Source organism: Alligator sinensis, unplaced genomic scaffold, assembly GCF_000455745.1.
Source record: "Alligator sinensis unplaced genomic scaffold, ASM45574v1 scaffold412_1, whole genome shotgun sequence".
NCBI classification, from domain to species: domain Eukaryota; kingdom Metazoa; phylum Chordata; order Crocodylia; family Alligatoridae; genus Alligator; species Alligator sinensis.
Genome location: NW_005842474.1, coordinates 785051 through 798302, shown reverse-complemented (window position 1 = coordinate 798302; position 13252 = coordinate 785051). Strand labels below are relative to the sequence as shown.

General features: G+C 41.9%; 1 protein-coding gene across 1 annotated transcript in view; it reads right to left on the bottom strand.

The window, feature by feature from the left end:
• Positions 1-13252, bottom strand: part of PGM2 (phosphoglucomutase 2) — a 43362-nt gene that overhangs the window by 20065 nt on the left and 10045 nt on the right. Inside the window, exons 5-11 of the mRNA XM_025212593.1 lie at positions 11573-11729; positions 8085-8252; positions 5494-5600; positions 4966-5050; positions 2262-2345; positions 1139-1332; positions 524-713 (exon numbers count right to left, since the gene is read on the bottom strand). Of these exons, the coding sequence (XP_025068378.1) occupies positions 524-713; positions 1139-1332; positions 2262-2345; positions 4966-5050; positions 5494-5600; positions 8085-8252; positions 11573-11729 (985 nt within the window). The remainder of the gene's footprint in view (positions 1-523; positions 714-1138; positions 1333-2261; positions 2346-4965; positions 5051-5493; positions 5601-8084; positions 8253-11572; positions 11730-13252) is intronic.

Sequence of the window (13252 nt, the reverse complement as noted above, 5' to 3'; positions counted from 1 at the left end):
TCAGCAGGATTACTCAGACAAGTCAAATTACTCAAGTGAGCCTTCACAGTACAACACTCAATAAGCTGCAGTTGGTATAAGCCACCACTGTATTTTAAGTATTTAACAACTGTTAATGAATTATTGTTGTATTTGAAAAAGAACACTCAAAAAACTTTGAATGCATGAGCTGTTTTATGTTGTACTTCTATCATAATTTGACATCTAAAATAATGTCCTAGGTTCCCCCCTTTTTTCTTTACTTTTTCTTTTTCTTTTTCTTTTTTTAAGGGAATATAATTCTGTTTTAATCTCTGCACAGATATGCTACATTCTAGCTAAAGAGCTAAAAACAATCTAATTGAAAGGACATTTTTAGCCCATCAAGAAGTGTGTACAGATACGCAAATTAACACCCCCCCCAATATATTTGGAATAGTTTCTAAAGCTAAGTTTCCTTTAAGCATTTTTTTCTGGTAAAGAATTTTAATATAGACTGTAGGCGCAATATAGACCGTAAATATTTTTTTTTAAATTGTTTTACCAGAACACCTTTACCCTCTTCAGGATTTGGATATTTTACTGTTGGAAATTCTGGATCAGGTTCCTTCTGTTCTGGAACAGCAAATGGAGGTTTGAAGCCAAATGCCTCAAAGGCTAACTGCACAAATTCATGGCCTACGCCATGCACAGAAGTATGAACAAATTTCAGATTTGTTTCCTTATTTATATTCCTGAAATCAAATAAATAGTGAAATTAATGTATTTGCATAACATTTGATTAGAAGCACAGACCAAGGAGAAAGGAAAAAAAATGTGTGTAACACATGGATAAGATGCAGTAACCCGCAGGTATTAAACTACAGTATTCCTGACTTAGGAGGAAGCCACATCTATAATGCTACTTCTTCTAAAGCCATTTTCTTCCCCCATTTCCCCTGTCATTACTTTTTTAATTCTTAGTACTTGGAGGCACATGCAAATAGGTACATTACAAAATATAATTTTTAAGACATTGCTAGCTTTCTAGTATATCAAGGTACCAGTTTGTGGCAAAATGGGTAAAAATAAGTTTACAAACAGAAGTTAAAAGTTTTGGTCCTCAGGACCATGCTTTTTTGGTTTTAATATTCTTTCATGACATTTATCACTAGTTCACCTGTGAAAGCATAGCTTCTGTATATCTTTAAAGTAGTCCTTTTTTATAGTAGCATAAGGATCATGATGTAGTGAGCTGTTCTCTATCAAACTATCATTCCAAGCCTCAGGCCATGGCTCTTGGTTCTCTTCAATTGCTTCAGAGATTCCTTTGTCATGAGGAGATATTATCTGTGCACCATTTTCCCAGTAAACCTATGCGTACACAAGATAAACAGGCATTACTCTGAACATCAAATATACAAAATACCCATACTACAATTTATGGATGACTAAAACTAATACAGATTAAAATTACATGGTGTAATACACTTTGGATTCAGATTTTTTTGGAAGCTATGTTTATCTGAGGGTGTCACAATATGTATTTAAGTACCCACAATAAAAGAAAGAATAAAAGAAAGGTAAACAAAATAATCTCATCTCATTCAGTGGTAAAACCAAACTTCAGATGTTTTGCTAGCCAGATGGTTAATACTTGTACAGAGTTTTTATATACTTTCCTCTATGTTTCTGTACAACTATTATGCATGAGACAAATGGGGAAAGGGGAGGAAGAGATCAGAGGGAAAATCTTTTGTAGAAAAGGTGATAAATTTTAACTGCAAGGTCACCAAGAGGCCTTGGCCTTCATACTACTTAGTTCATCCCAAAAAATGGAATATTAATTTAAACTCAGGGCAGGCTACTAAAGAAAAATCCTTATTTCTATGAACCAGCAGCATATTATTATATGAAAGTTAAAAAAAAGTAGTGTTTTAGAGCAATGAGACAAGTTATATAGGAATTTACACAGAGCTGGGAATGTGTAACCAATAATTCGTTATGTTATCATGGATAAGGCACTTAATTTCTGCTTCAGTTTTTGTAATATGGGGATATGATTCATCTCCCACCTGCCACAGAACTATGAATAAAATATTAAACTAATGACTCTAGAGCATTTTAACACAGAGTGCAACTAGTACAGAAATCTTAAAAACGTAGGGCTGAAAGGAACATAAAGAATTCATGTACCAGCCCCTCAATGAGACATAACTAAACACATATAAACGTTGTGCTCCTATCAAAAGCAACAAAGTAAATTGGAGTTAAAATAGAATATTTAACAGATGCAGCAATACCTTGTAGCCATTGTCTTGCTTTGGGTTATGGGAAGCCGTAATCATGATTCCAGCACAAAGTTTTAGATGAGTTATTGTGTACGGCTGTGAAAAAGTAGAAGAGAATTATTTTGAAATGAAACACTAAAAGACACCCACAAGACACCCAATCTCTATTCAAATAGCAACTGTATCCCCTTACAACACAACATCAAATACGTATAGCCTTGATTACTTTCACTCTCCTAAACCAAATCTTAAATTTGCGAACAAAATTTACATCACTAGCAAAGATTTCAATGTAGATATTTAAGACTGAATGTGCATGTGGACAATTCGAATGCACAATACAGAAATTAGTGCTGCTAATTTCTGTATCAGCAGGCATTGCAGTAACAATGCATTTTGTTAAGAGAAATCAAGTTTTCAAAACTATATTTTTTCATTCTCACTGATCTTGAGCTATGACATTTAGTGGCCCAACTGCTTAACTGCAGGGATATTTAGTACAAAATATATGCAATATAATAGTTTAAACTCAAGGAATGCATGTTTTTCCAAAGACTAAATTTCAACCAAAATACACCAAAATGATGAAAACAAAGAAAAACTGTGTGTGTGTGTGTGTGTGTGTGTGTGTGTGTGTGTGTGTGAAAATTTATTTTTCTGCTGAAAATTTCCCTTGGGTATAGCCAATTAATTTCACAGCATCATCCAAATAAAGTTTATGTGAACAAGAGCCAGGATCCAGAGTACAACAGAATCCTCTAGTTTGGAACACCATTGCAAACAACTTTTTGTCCCCATTAAGATGCTCTGAACATTTTAAGAATAATGCTAGTTTTCCAGGAAACAGAACATTTCCATCTATTATAGAACAGGGCTAGGAATTTGGAAGCGGGGGGAGGAGAGGACCGTGGGTGATCCCAGCCTTCCCGGCCAGCTCCTGTGGCCCCGGCGCTGTAGCTGGGAACCACATAGTGGTGGAGCAGCCCGCCGGCAGGTGGGGAAATGGCTGTGGCAGATGGGGGGGAAGGGGTAGTGAGCGAGCGCGCGGAGCACAGTGACAGCTGGGTGGGAGCGCACGGTCTGTGCTGCAGGGCCAGTGCCAGCTCCAGCTTCACAGAGCCCCTGGCAGTCCAGACCCTGTGCTCCTGCCACTCCACTCTGGGCCCCACTGGTGCAGACCCTGCACTCCTGCAAGGCTGTCACTGAGCTCCTCACGCCCACACGCTGACCCTTCCCCCTGCCTGCCACAGCCATTTCCCTGCTTCCCCACACAGCACCACACCAGGTGCTGCAAGGCAGAGCAGGGCTGTGTGGGGAAGCTGCTTGCCACTTCAAGTTCTGCATTGCCCTGGTGAGGTGCCCCCTGCCTGAGCGGCAGCAGCTTCACAGAGTTGTGCCCCTTGCTGCTGCTATGCAGGCAGGGGACGCCTCACCAGGGCAGCATATAGCTTGCAGTGGCAAGCGGCTTTCCCATGCAGTCCCACTCTGCCCTGCCACGCCGAGTTGCACCTGCTGGGCTGCAGAGGCCCCAGGCAAGGGCAGCAGGGCAGGGAGCCTGAGCCCACAGCAGGCAGCCCACCCCCGCCCTGCGCACAAATCTGAGGGGAACAGGTTCCCCCCTGCTCCACTGCGAGTGCGCACTGGCAGGGAGCCAGCCCCACTCCCCACTTGAGCCTGCAGCAGGCAGCCAGCAGGCAGCGGGGTTGGGGGGGGAAGCTGGGCTCTGCTCTGTTGTAGCAGCTGCCACCTCCTGTGGGCAGCAGCTAGGGCTCAGGTGCAGCTGCAGAGGGCAGGGGGCTGTGGACCTGTTTCCATGTTCCATAGTCTTGGCAGCTGGGGCCCCCTCTGGCAGGGCTGGGGGGTGAAAGGCACCAGCAGGGCCGGGGGCTGTGTGGGGGAAGTGAGGAGCCTGGACCTACGTTCCATGAGCTAAGGGGACAGGGAGAGCTCTCATTTTCCATGATAAAAAAATCCAAAATGAAATATCAACATTTATAGGTATTTAGAATTTATTTTATTAGTGACTGAGGCACTGGTAGGCTTCCAAACTGCTTTAAAACTATAAATATATCAAGAAAACATTGTGTTCAATTGATACCTCTATATATATATCTATATCTATATATAGATATAGATATAGGTATAGGTATAAGCCTATGTCTGTCTGTCTGTAACACTTTGTTCACACTCTGATTGGCTGATGGAAACAGCCAATCAGAGTGCCCCAAGCGTGGGGGAGTGCCATCATGATTCCAAAGCTGTGCCGAGGATCGGACAGAGGGTGGGGTTGCTGAGGTGCTCCCTCACCCTGCTCCCTGCAAGAGGCAGAACAGTGGCAGCATGGGGCATTTGGTGACAGCACTCCATCCCAGCTCCCTTCCCCTGCCGCCCCCCATCATTCTTGACAGGCAATTACACACACACACACGCATACATTTATAGTGGCCTTTCATTTTAATCACGGGTTTGGGGTTTTTTTAATCAGAGAATTTGAGATTCTTTTAAACCAGGATCCCTGGATAACACTGCACTTCATAAGGTTTTTACTCAGTAAATGGGGAAGGAAATACTTATCTTCTTTGGTTCAGTTATGCCTAAGTCTAACAGACCAGTCAGTTTACAAATCAGATGTCTTCATTTTTAATATTTGATAAAGTCTTACTATGTTGAAGGAAAAAAAAAAGGGTATTATTAAAACAACATAAAAAAAACCTACCACAAAAGGTGTTGGTGTTATTTTGGAGAAGAGATATACTGGAATTCCCTGACTGATAAAAGTTGTTGCAGCAAGCCTTGCAAACCTAAACGACAAGTAAAGTTACTTAGAAATATATTCATTAAAAGAATCCAAACAATAATTTTGTGGCTGGTTTCACTTTTTGGTGTGCCATTAATTACCTAAATGAGTGGCCAGGTTACACTTTAAGACGCTGGTTAATCGCAACTTGAGTATATCATCTGTCAGGGTTGTTGGTTTTGTTTTGTTTTGTTTGGTTTGGTTTTTTTAAACCTGGATCAGATTTGTTGTACAGACCAGGCTTACATTGTACTTTGTTACCAACATTGAAAAGCAAAGCAAATCTATTAAAAACATATCTTGTGATGGATGGCATACAAACACTGAAATCACACACACGTAACAATTTACTCTACAGATTTTCAAAATGCTGTTGAAGCAGTGATAACACTGTAATGCATATGGACACGTAAAATAATCACGATTTCTACAAATTATTAGCTATACCTCTTGCTGCTTCCTCCACTGGAAGGATGGGCACGAGCATCAAAGCCAATTACTATGCCTCTTTTATTTAGGTCACTGAAGTTCTTTTCAAGGTATCTACAAAATCCCTAAAAGACAGAAAGTTCATAGAACCAAACCTTAGTATTTCATATGTGGTTGCAACAAATTTAAAAAGTTTTAAGAAAGCAAGCAAGTGAAGTACGTCATTAAGTTGATTTTGGATACAATTTTTAGGATAAATAAATACAGATCTCCAACTAAGAAAATGATCAAAGTTGTCAAAGGACTACAGTGAATTCTGATTATTTGTTTATAATATGAGAATTTCAAAATAACAATTCCAAATATAAAGGGTAAGCATGATTATTTGGAATAACAAAAGTAATTCAGATATCTTCTTCCCTACCTGGGAACTTGTCATCACCAGGGTTTTCTGTTTCCCATGGAAAAACAGAGAAAACCACGGATTCCCTGTTTTTAATCGGAGAAAACACGAATTTCCCTTTTTATCAGAGAAATCCGTGGATTCTCTGCTTTTGCAAAATGCTCTTGCAGGCTGGCACAGCTCCAGCCTACAAGAGCCAATTGCAAAAAAGGCAGGAAACCCCCAGCCCTGGCTGGAGGGGGAGGGAGAGCCTGAGCCTCTGAGGCAGCCAAGGCCAGGCTCAGGCTCACACACACCCTTCACACCCGGAGCATGGAGGTAAATGGGCCTTGGGGCAGGGCTGGCGAAGACGGTTGGGGGCTGAGGGAGTGGCGGGTGCTGCCAACCCCAGGTGGCACATTGCAGCTGGGAGCAGGGCCAGGGGGTGAGGGCAGGGGTGCCCCTCTGCGGGAGGGCTTTGTGGGCAAGCAATGTGGGGCGCAGTGTGGTGCGGCCTGCCATGTGCAGGCCGCATACATGCCGCCCAGCTGCCTGCCCAGGGGACGGGAGAGGGAGGCTGGCATGTGGCCGGAGCACAGCTCTGTGGCCAGCTCTGCAGCCACGGCGAGGGATGGGGGCACAGGCTTGCACATGGCGGTCATTGCCACTTACCTGGAGGACTGTAATGGTGGTGACGGCTGCTGCCTACAAAACCTCCTGCTGTCACCGTGGAGCCATGCCCGGAGCTGTGCAGCTGGTGGCAGCGGTGTGGCGCAGGGTGGTGGCGGGGGTGGGGATGGCGGGGGGGCGCCCCCCCCCCCCCCCCCCCTGACTCGGGAGGCACCAGTTGCCCATGATTGAGGGAGTGGAGTTGCGTTTGCTCATCCGAGGTCTGACCTGGTAGTAGGACCTTCCAGTGCAATGCAGAACCTTCCGACTAAAAATATACAGAGATTAAAAGAAAATGGCCCGTTTAAAAACCATTTAGCACTTAGTACTTCTGTTCGCTTACAGAGCCCTTTTGCAAAGCTCAATTAATCCTCAGCCTCCAGTGGGGGCAGGAAGAGTTACCCCATTTTATTGAAGCAGAGATTAAGACCAGGGTTTTTGACGGTCCTGTCTGGGTGCTGTTGTTGCCCAAATTCTGCGCAGGGGCTATGCTGCTGCAGGCTCCGGCCGCATGGCAGCCTCCCTCTCCCCCTCCCCTGGGCAGAAGGCCGAGCAGAATGTGTACAACCCGCACACGGTGGGCACCACCACACTGCACCCTGCATCGCTTGTCCGCAAAGCCTCCCCACAGAGGGGCCCCCCTGCCCCTACCCCCTGGCCCTGCTCCCAGCTGTGGTATGCTGCCTGGAGCCGGCAGCACCCCCAACTCCCTCAGCCCCCAACCATCTTCCCCAGTCCTGCCCCACAGCTCCGAAGCCCCACTTACCTCTAGGATAGCTTGCCTGCAAAGTCCCTCACCCTACATGCAGCCGCCATCACCCCGCACTGCTGTGCAGCTGGTTGCGAGGCATGCCTCTGTATGCAAGTTCCCTCTTTCACACCCCTGACTGGGCAGCACATATGTGGCCCACACATGGTGGTTGCTGGGGTGGGTGTCAGTGTCTGTGTCTGCATGTCTGTGCCTGCATGTCTGTTGCGAGGGGCATCAGGCAGGCTGTTGAGACTGTAGGGGGGGAGTGCAGGGCACCAGCAGCACTGTGGGGGGCGCTGGGGGGGGCCTTTAATTTTTATCACAGATTTTGGGGTTTTAATCAGAGAATTTGCAATTTTTAATCAGAGAAAACCAGGATCCCTGGTCATCACAAATCAACACAGTCAGTTTTTGTTTCTCAGCCTCAAAATAAAGAAAGAACTTTCAGTACCACAGGGCATAGCTTTATTTTCATGCAGCATTGTTAAGTGGCTAAGCATGCAGTTAAAATGTTTCATTACAGCTCCAAAGGCACTACCTCAACCCCTAACTAAACTTGAGCTAAAAGCTGGCTCTAGTTGTATATGGGCATCTGAGAAGTCAGAACTAGCCAGATATAGCAGCAACATCACTCCCTTGCACATTACTGGCTAAAAAAAAAATAAAAATTGTGTGCTTTTTGAATGCCACCATTCAGTTTTTTTACAGCTTGAAGCATCCAGTTATTTGTTCATTCATTAGATTTTTGTGCTTTTTGATATCAGTAAAAATCAAGTAAGTAATAGAGAAACAAAATGAACCCAGTACCTGAGTTGTCTGGATAATAGTCAAGTCATTCATTTGAGAAATTCCTGCCCCCATGACTGCTCTGAGGCCTGCTGTTCCAAACTCCATCCGTGAACCAAAACGTGTTTGTAGTTCATCTGCATTTTCTTCATCAAGCAGGTGCTTCACTGTTTCAGAGGTTTTGGGATTCTGCAAAAAAACAAAGTCAATACACTGTTGTTCTAGAAAAAACGATTATATTTTTAGCCACTTCTAAAACTCTAAAGTATTTTAAATACTCTTATCATTCTAAAATCAGCATAATTATAAGAGATTATTTTCAATTCTATACCACCTGACACAGCCTTGCATACCACAGTTTTGGAATGTCAGTCTATTACTTGAACCCAACACTAAACTCTCAGAAGTCTTGGCTAGTTTTTCAAAGCTTGATAGATCAACATTTGAACTTAAGTAAGATTTTTTTGGTCACTAGAATAATGTAATTAGAACAAGTTTATAGAATTAGAATTTATATAACATACATATGAAATATTCATTAATCATTAGTTTACAAAATGTGAAGTTTTAAAGAAAAAAGCATCCCTAACCAAAAATTTAAGGCAGGGCAGAATGGCACCTTATACACTAACTCATGGCTGCCCAGCTTCTAAGTGAATGGGACTGCATGCACCAGCTCCACAGGCTGACACCCTGTGCTCAGGAGCTCCCGCTGCACTGCCTACAGGGTACCTCCCCCACTGCACCATGTGCCAGGATGCTCCCCTGCTACATTGTGGCCCCTCTCTGCTCCTGAGTCTCGCTGGCAATTATAGACAGGGTTCTGTTCCTAAAGCAGTTGTTTTCTTCCCACCTCTCATTCCCTTTTGAGCTCACTGCCTTCAAAGTATTTCTCCTTTTTCTTGGAGTGTTATATACTGACTAAAATGGTAAACATCTTTCTCTATGCATTGCAAAGGCCTCCTCTATATTAAACCACTACATTTTCAAGCTCCACTTTAATCAGAATATGGTCTTCAAAAAGTTTCTATGCTAATGATAATTCCCTCAATTCTGAAAGGTTGTGAAATCTCTATCTTTGGGAGTTTTTAAGAGTAGGTTAGACAAAGACTTGTCTAGGATGGTTTAGATAGGAATGATCCTGCCTTGAGCAGGAGCCTCAAAAATGACCTCTTGAGATCCCTTCCAATTACTATCCTATGATACTGTGTTAGATTAAGTTAAAATAAAATGGACCAAGACACTTCCACTGTTCTGTTTTCTTAAGTGGTTAATAGCTATTTAACAGTAAGTAGGACCGCATTTGTGTCACAAAGAAAAGCACACAGAGGACAAAGAAGATTCCTTTCTGCTAGGATCACAGACATTTTTTTCTTTAAAAAGTCAGACTATTTTCATTATCTGTGGAAATTTATCATGCTGTTTCTTATCATCCATATTAAAGAATGCAATCAGCTACTATTGTTTAAAAATGATGAAAGACTATGGAATCTTTTGTTTTTAACTAACAGCACCTCTATGATAGAAAGCATATTATTTGTGCAAATCCTGTATCTAGTACAAAATAATATTGAGAAGAGTTGCATGTGTTTAACATGGCATAATCTAAATTCTCTGACTGCTCATAGGGTTTTTTTTTAATCCAAAGTTTCTAAATTCTGTCCACTCACTATGTAACCACAAACTAAGCCCATTTCTGCCAGGAAATTACAGAAAAACCCAAAACTCAATACTTTTTTGCAACCTTAACTGAATTCTTTTCATTTATCAGGGCTCATAGGCACCAACATTTATTTTTACTGGGGTGGGGGGGGGTAATATGATGGAAAGGTGGAAAGTTTTACACATTTCAGGTGACAGCCCTCTTCCCAAGGAGGGACAGGGCCCTTGGGCCCCCACATACCCAGCACCTCTGGTAGGGCTAATTGTTAAATTGCATGATAACTGTTAACTTACATCATTCAAATTTAATTTTCCATTTCCTTTTCAAAATTCTACCATGTGCATTACGTTGATAATATGCCATCTGCCCAACCATTCAATGGTGTTTTTCAGTCTTACAAATTCATGTCACGAGAACTTCAGAGAATCTTCCTGATAAATTATCAAAGCTTTTGTTAACTCTTAGTCATGTAGCTTTCATTAAAAAGTCAAAAGGAGTGTAGTTAAGTACCCAAAATATTGCAAAAAGTAATGCAACGTTAAATAAATTTGGGCCTTCAACATTGTTGTCATGATCTGCCTATTTGTGGGTATACATTCTATTCAATGTCAGTGTTTCCCCTTACTTATACAAAACTTCTTTTCATTTGTGATCTTCTCTCCAGATACCTGTCTGGGTGAATACTGAGTGATCCAAGCTGCTGCTTTTGTATTTCGTGGGCACTGCAGAACTTTCAAACAAGAAGCTAGAACACTAGCCTTTTATTTTAACCAAAATAAACATTAAAAAAATATGCTATATTACATCAGTTACCTCCTTCTACCTTACCCCAGAAGAAAACTTGATCTAATCTGAAACAGTTTCTCTTTTCTCCTCCAGTCCATCCTTCTCCTCTCCTGTCAGAACCAATCATCATATTCCCTCCTCCCGCCAATATCAATCGTCCAAATAAGTTATCTGGATTCCATTCACGTGTCCAAACCTGTGTGTATCTGCATTCAGTGACACTATTTTTTGATCTTTTGTTCAAAATATCCTTTAATACAATTTGCTTAAAATAATCTCTCATAACATACAATTTCTAACTATCAGACTAACCTACTAACCTACTGTAAGCAGACATTTTCTGGGTGCAAAGCTCCCCACTGAGTTCTGAGGTCCAGAAAGACCAGTCAGCCATACCTCATTCTGTTTAAATATAAACAGAAGTTTACCCCCAAGTGTATATCTGAGAGTAGAAAGACGCTTTGAGAACAAATGTTTTTGTTGTGCATGTATTGAAAGAGTACCTTCAGAATCTACTAGCAAACTATGATTTACATGACTAGTTCCAATATAAGTATTTTTGTGCATAATCATTTGCAAGTTTTGTAATAATTGTGATATGCAGCTTATCAGCAATCAAAGTTAACTTCACTTTGGATTTTGTAACTTTCTATTGATATTAAACCAACCCCCTTCAAACCCAAGCAGTGTTTTCTTTGGATCACAGACAGTGGGTGAGGGTTATATTGGTTCAGATTGGAGTTGCTCAATAACAATTTTTTCAAGCTCAATAAATTAGAAACTGATGTCTCATGGCTCATCCTCTTTTTCTAACATGGCAATGGTCAAAGAGCATGTTAATCAAGAATGTCTGCAATGTTTGACATATTCTGATATAAATGTGATCAGTTATGATGATGCAATTATTACATCATCAGAAAAAGTACTACAAGGAATTTAGATTTTGAACAGTATTTTTCAGTTCAGGGCTAACTGGCAGCCCACCAGCCACATGCAGACCACAAAGGGTTGAGTTGAAGCCCCCAGAATCCAACTTAGTCACCCCTTCCCCATCACCCACTGCAAGAGCAACTGGAGTCTTGGGGTCCCGCTCCTTCCTCCAGCTTCCATTTCCCAGGGGGTGGGCTGGTGCAGCAAGGGGGCTGAGGGTGAGGCCAAGGCTGTGCAGCAGTTGACGGTTTATTCCTGGTTCCTTATTCCGGGTTCCTTTTTCAAAGCTAATCTAGACCCAATGCAAACTTGTTAATAATGTATTCCATATCCTAAAGAAATAGAATTTCATTAGCTATGCATATGTACTAATTAATATGTAAAATAATATCCCACATCAAGTACAGAGCCCCAAATGAAGGTCAGATTAGGATGGGATTATGGGGCAAAATACTTCTTGGGCCACCCCAAATTTCCTGTTGATGCTACAGGTATGAGGAGTGCCTGCATAGGTGTTGTGTGGCATAGCTGGGGATGGGGAAGAGTGCCGCTTGCACAGGTACATAGTGCAGCACAGTGGGAGGGTGCTTGCATGAGCATGTGGTGCAGCAGAGAGAGAGAGGAGATGCAAGTGCAGTCAAGGGGGGGCACCCACGTGGTGTAGCAGGGGAGTGTCACGCAGCATGTTGCCCATAGCTTGCCTTGGTGCAGGTGCCACTGTGGGGCCCATGAGGTGTGTAGCCCCCTGACCACTTAGAATTTGGACAGCCTTGCTTTAGTTTATTATTTGGCATAAAATAATTGAAATAATTAAAACATCTTGCACCAAGTCTGTTGTTTACCTGAGTATAATATGACTTTTTCATTTTAAAAACTACACTAAAAATGCTAGTAATTACATACTAAGAACTGGTATCTGATAGATCAGTAGTAGTAGTCCTCAATGGGGAATCCTTATTTTCACTGATGTTCTGTAACCGAATATAAAACCACTGCTGATAATATTAATGGATGACTGGAGGATAGTAAGCAGTGAAGAGGACAGGGCAATTGCACAGGGCAACCCATGCTGTTTGGTAAGCCAGGGTCATTTATATAAAAATGTTTCTTACTGCAGACAAATGCAAGGTTATAAATCTAGGAATACATCATACAAACACCAAGAGAGATTTAGAGGACATAGCGTTCAAAGAACTCCACACAAGTTTCCAGTTTTCTATTAGAGCAAAACAGTAACATGCTGATTAAATTTAAATGGTCAGATCTTATTTCATTTATATGTAAATGAAATAAGTGTCAAAAAGTGAAATATTGTGGCAAAAGGGCTCATGCCATTTCAGATGTATAGCAAGTACAGTAGCCGTAAAATGGAACAAGAGGCAATTTTACTTCTGCAGATAGTGCTGAGACTGATACTGGAATATTGTGTACAGCTTTGGTATCCACATTTTAAATAGGAAGCTGAAAAATTAGAAAGGTTGTGGAAGGGAGCCAACAAATACTTGAAGGACTGGAGAAAACCCTTTAAAGTGAGAAAAATAAAGCACAACCTTTTTAGCAAGCTAAATAGAAGACACATGTCTTGATTACTTTAAGTAATGACAGAGTGAGCAAAATTCTTATTAGCAGATATATATATATATATATATGCACACACACACAGATGGACAGATAGATAGATGTGTGCACACACACTACATAGCTAGCTAGGCAGATGGGTCCACATGTACATACATTATATAACTAGCTAGGTAGCTACACATGTACATGTTCACACGTGCGCACACCCCCACCCCCACACACACTCTTT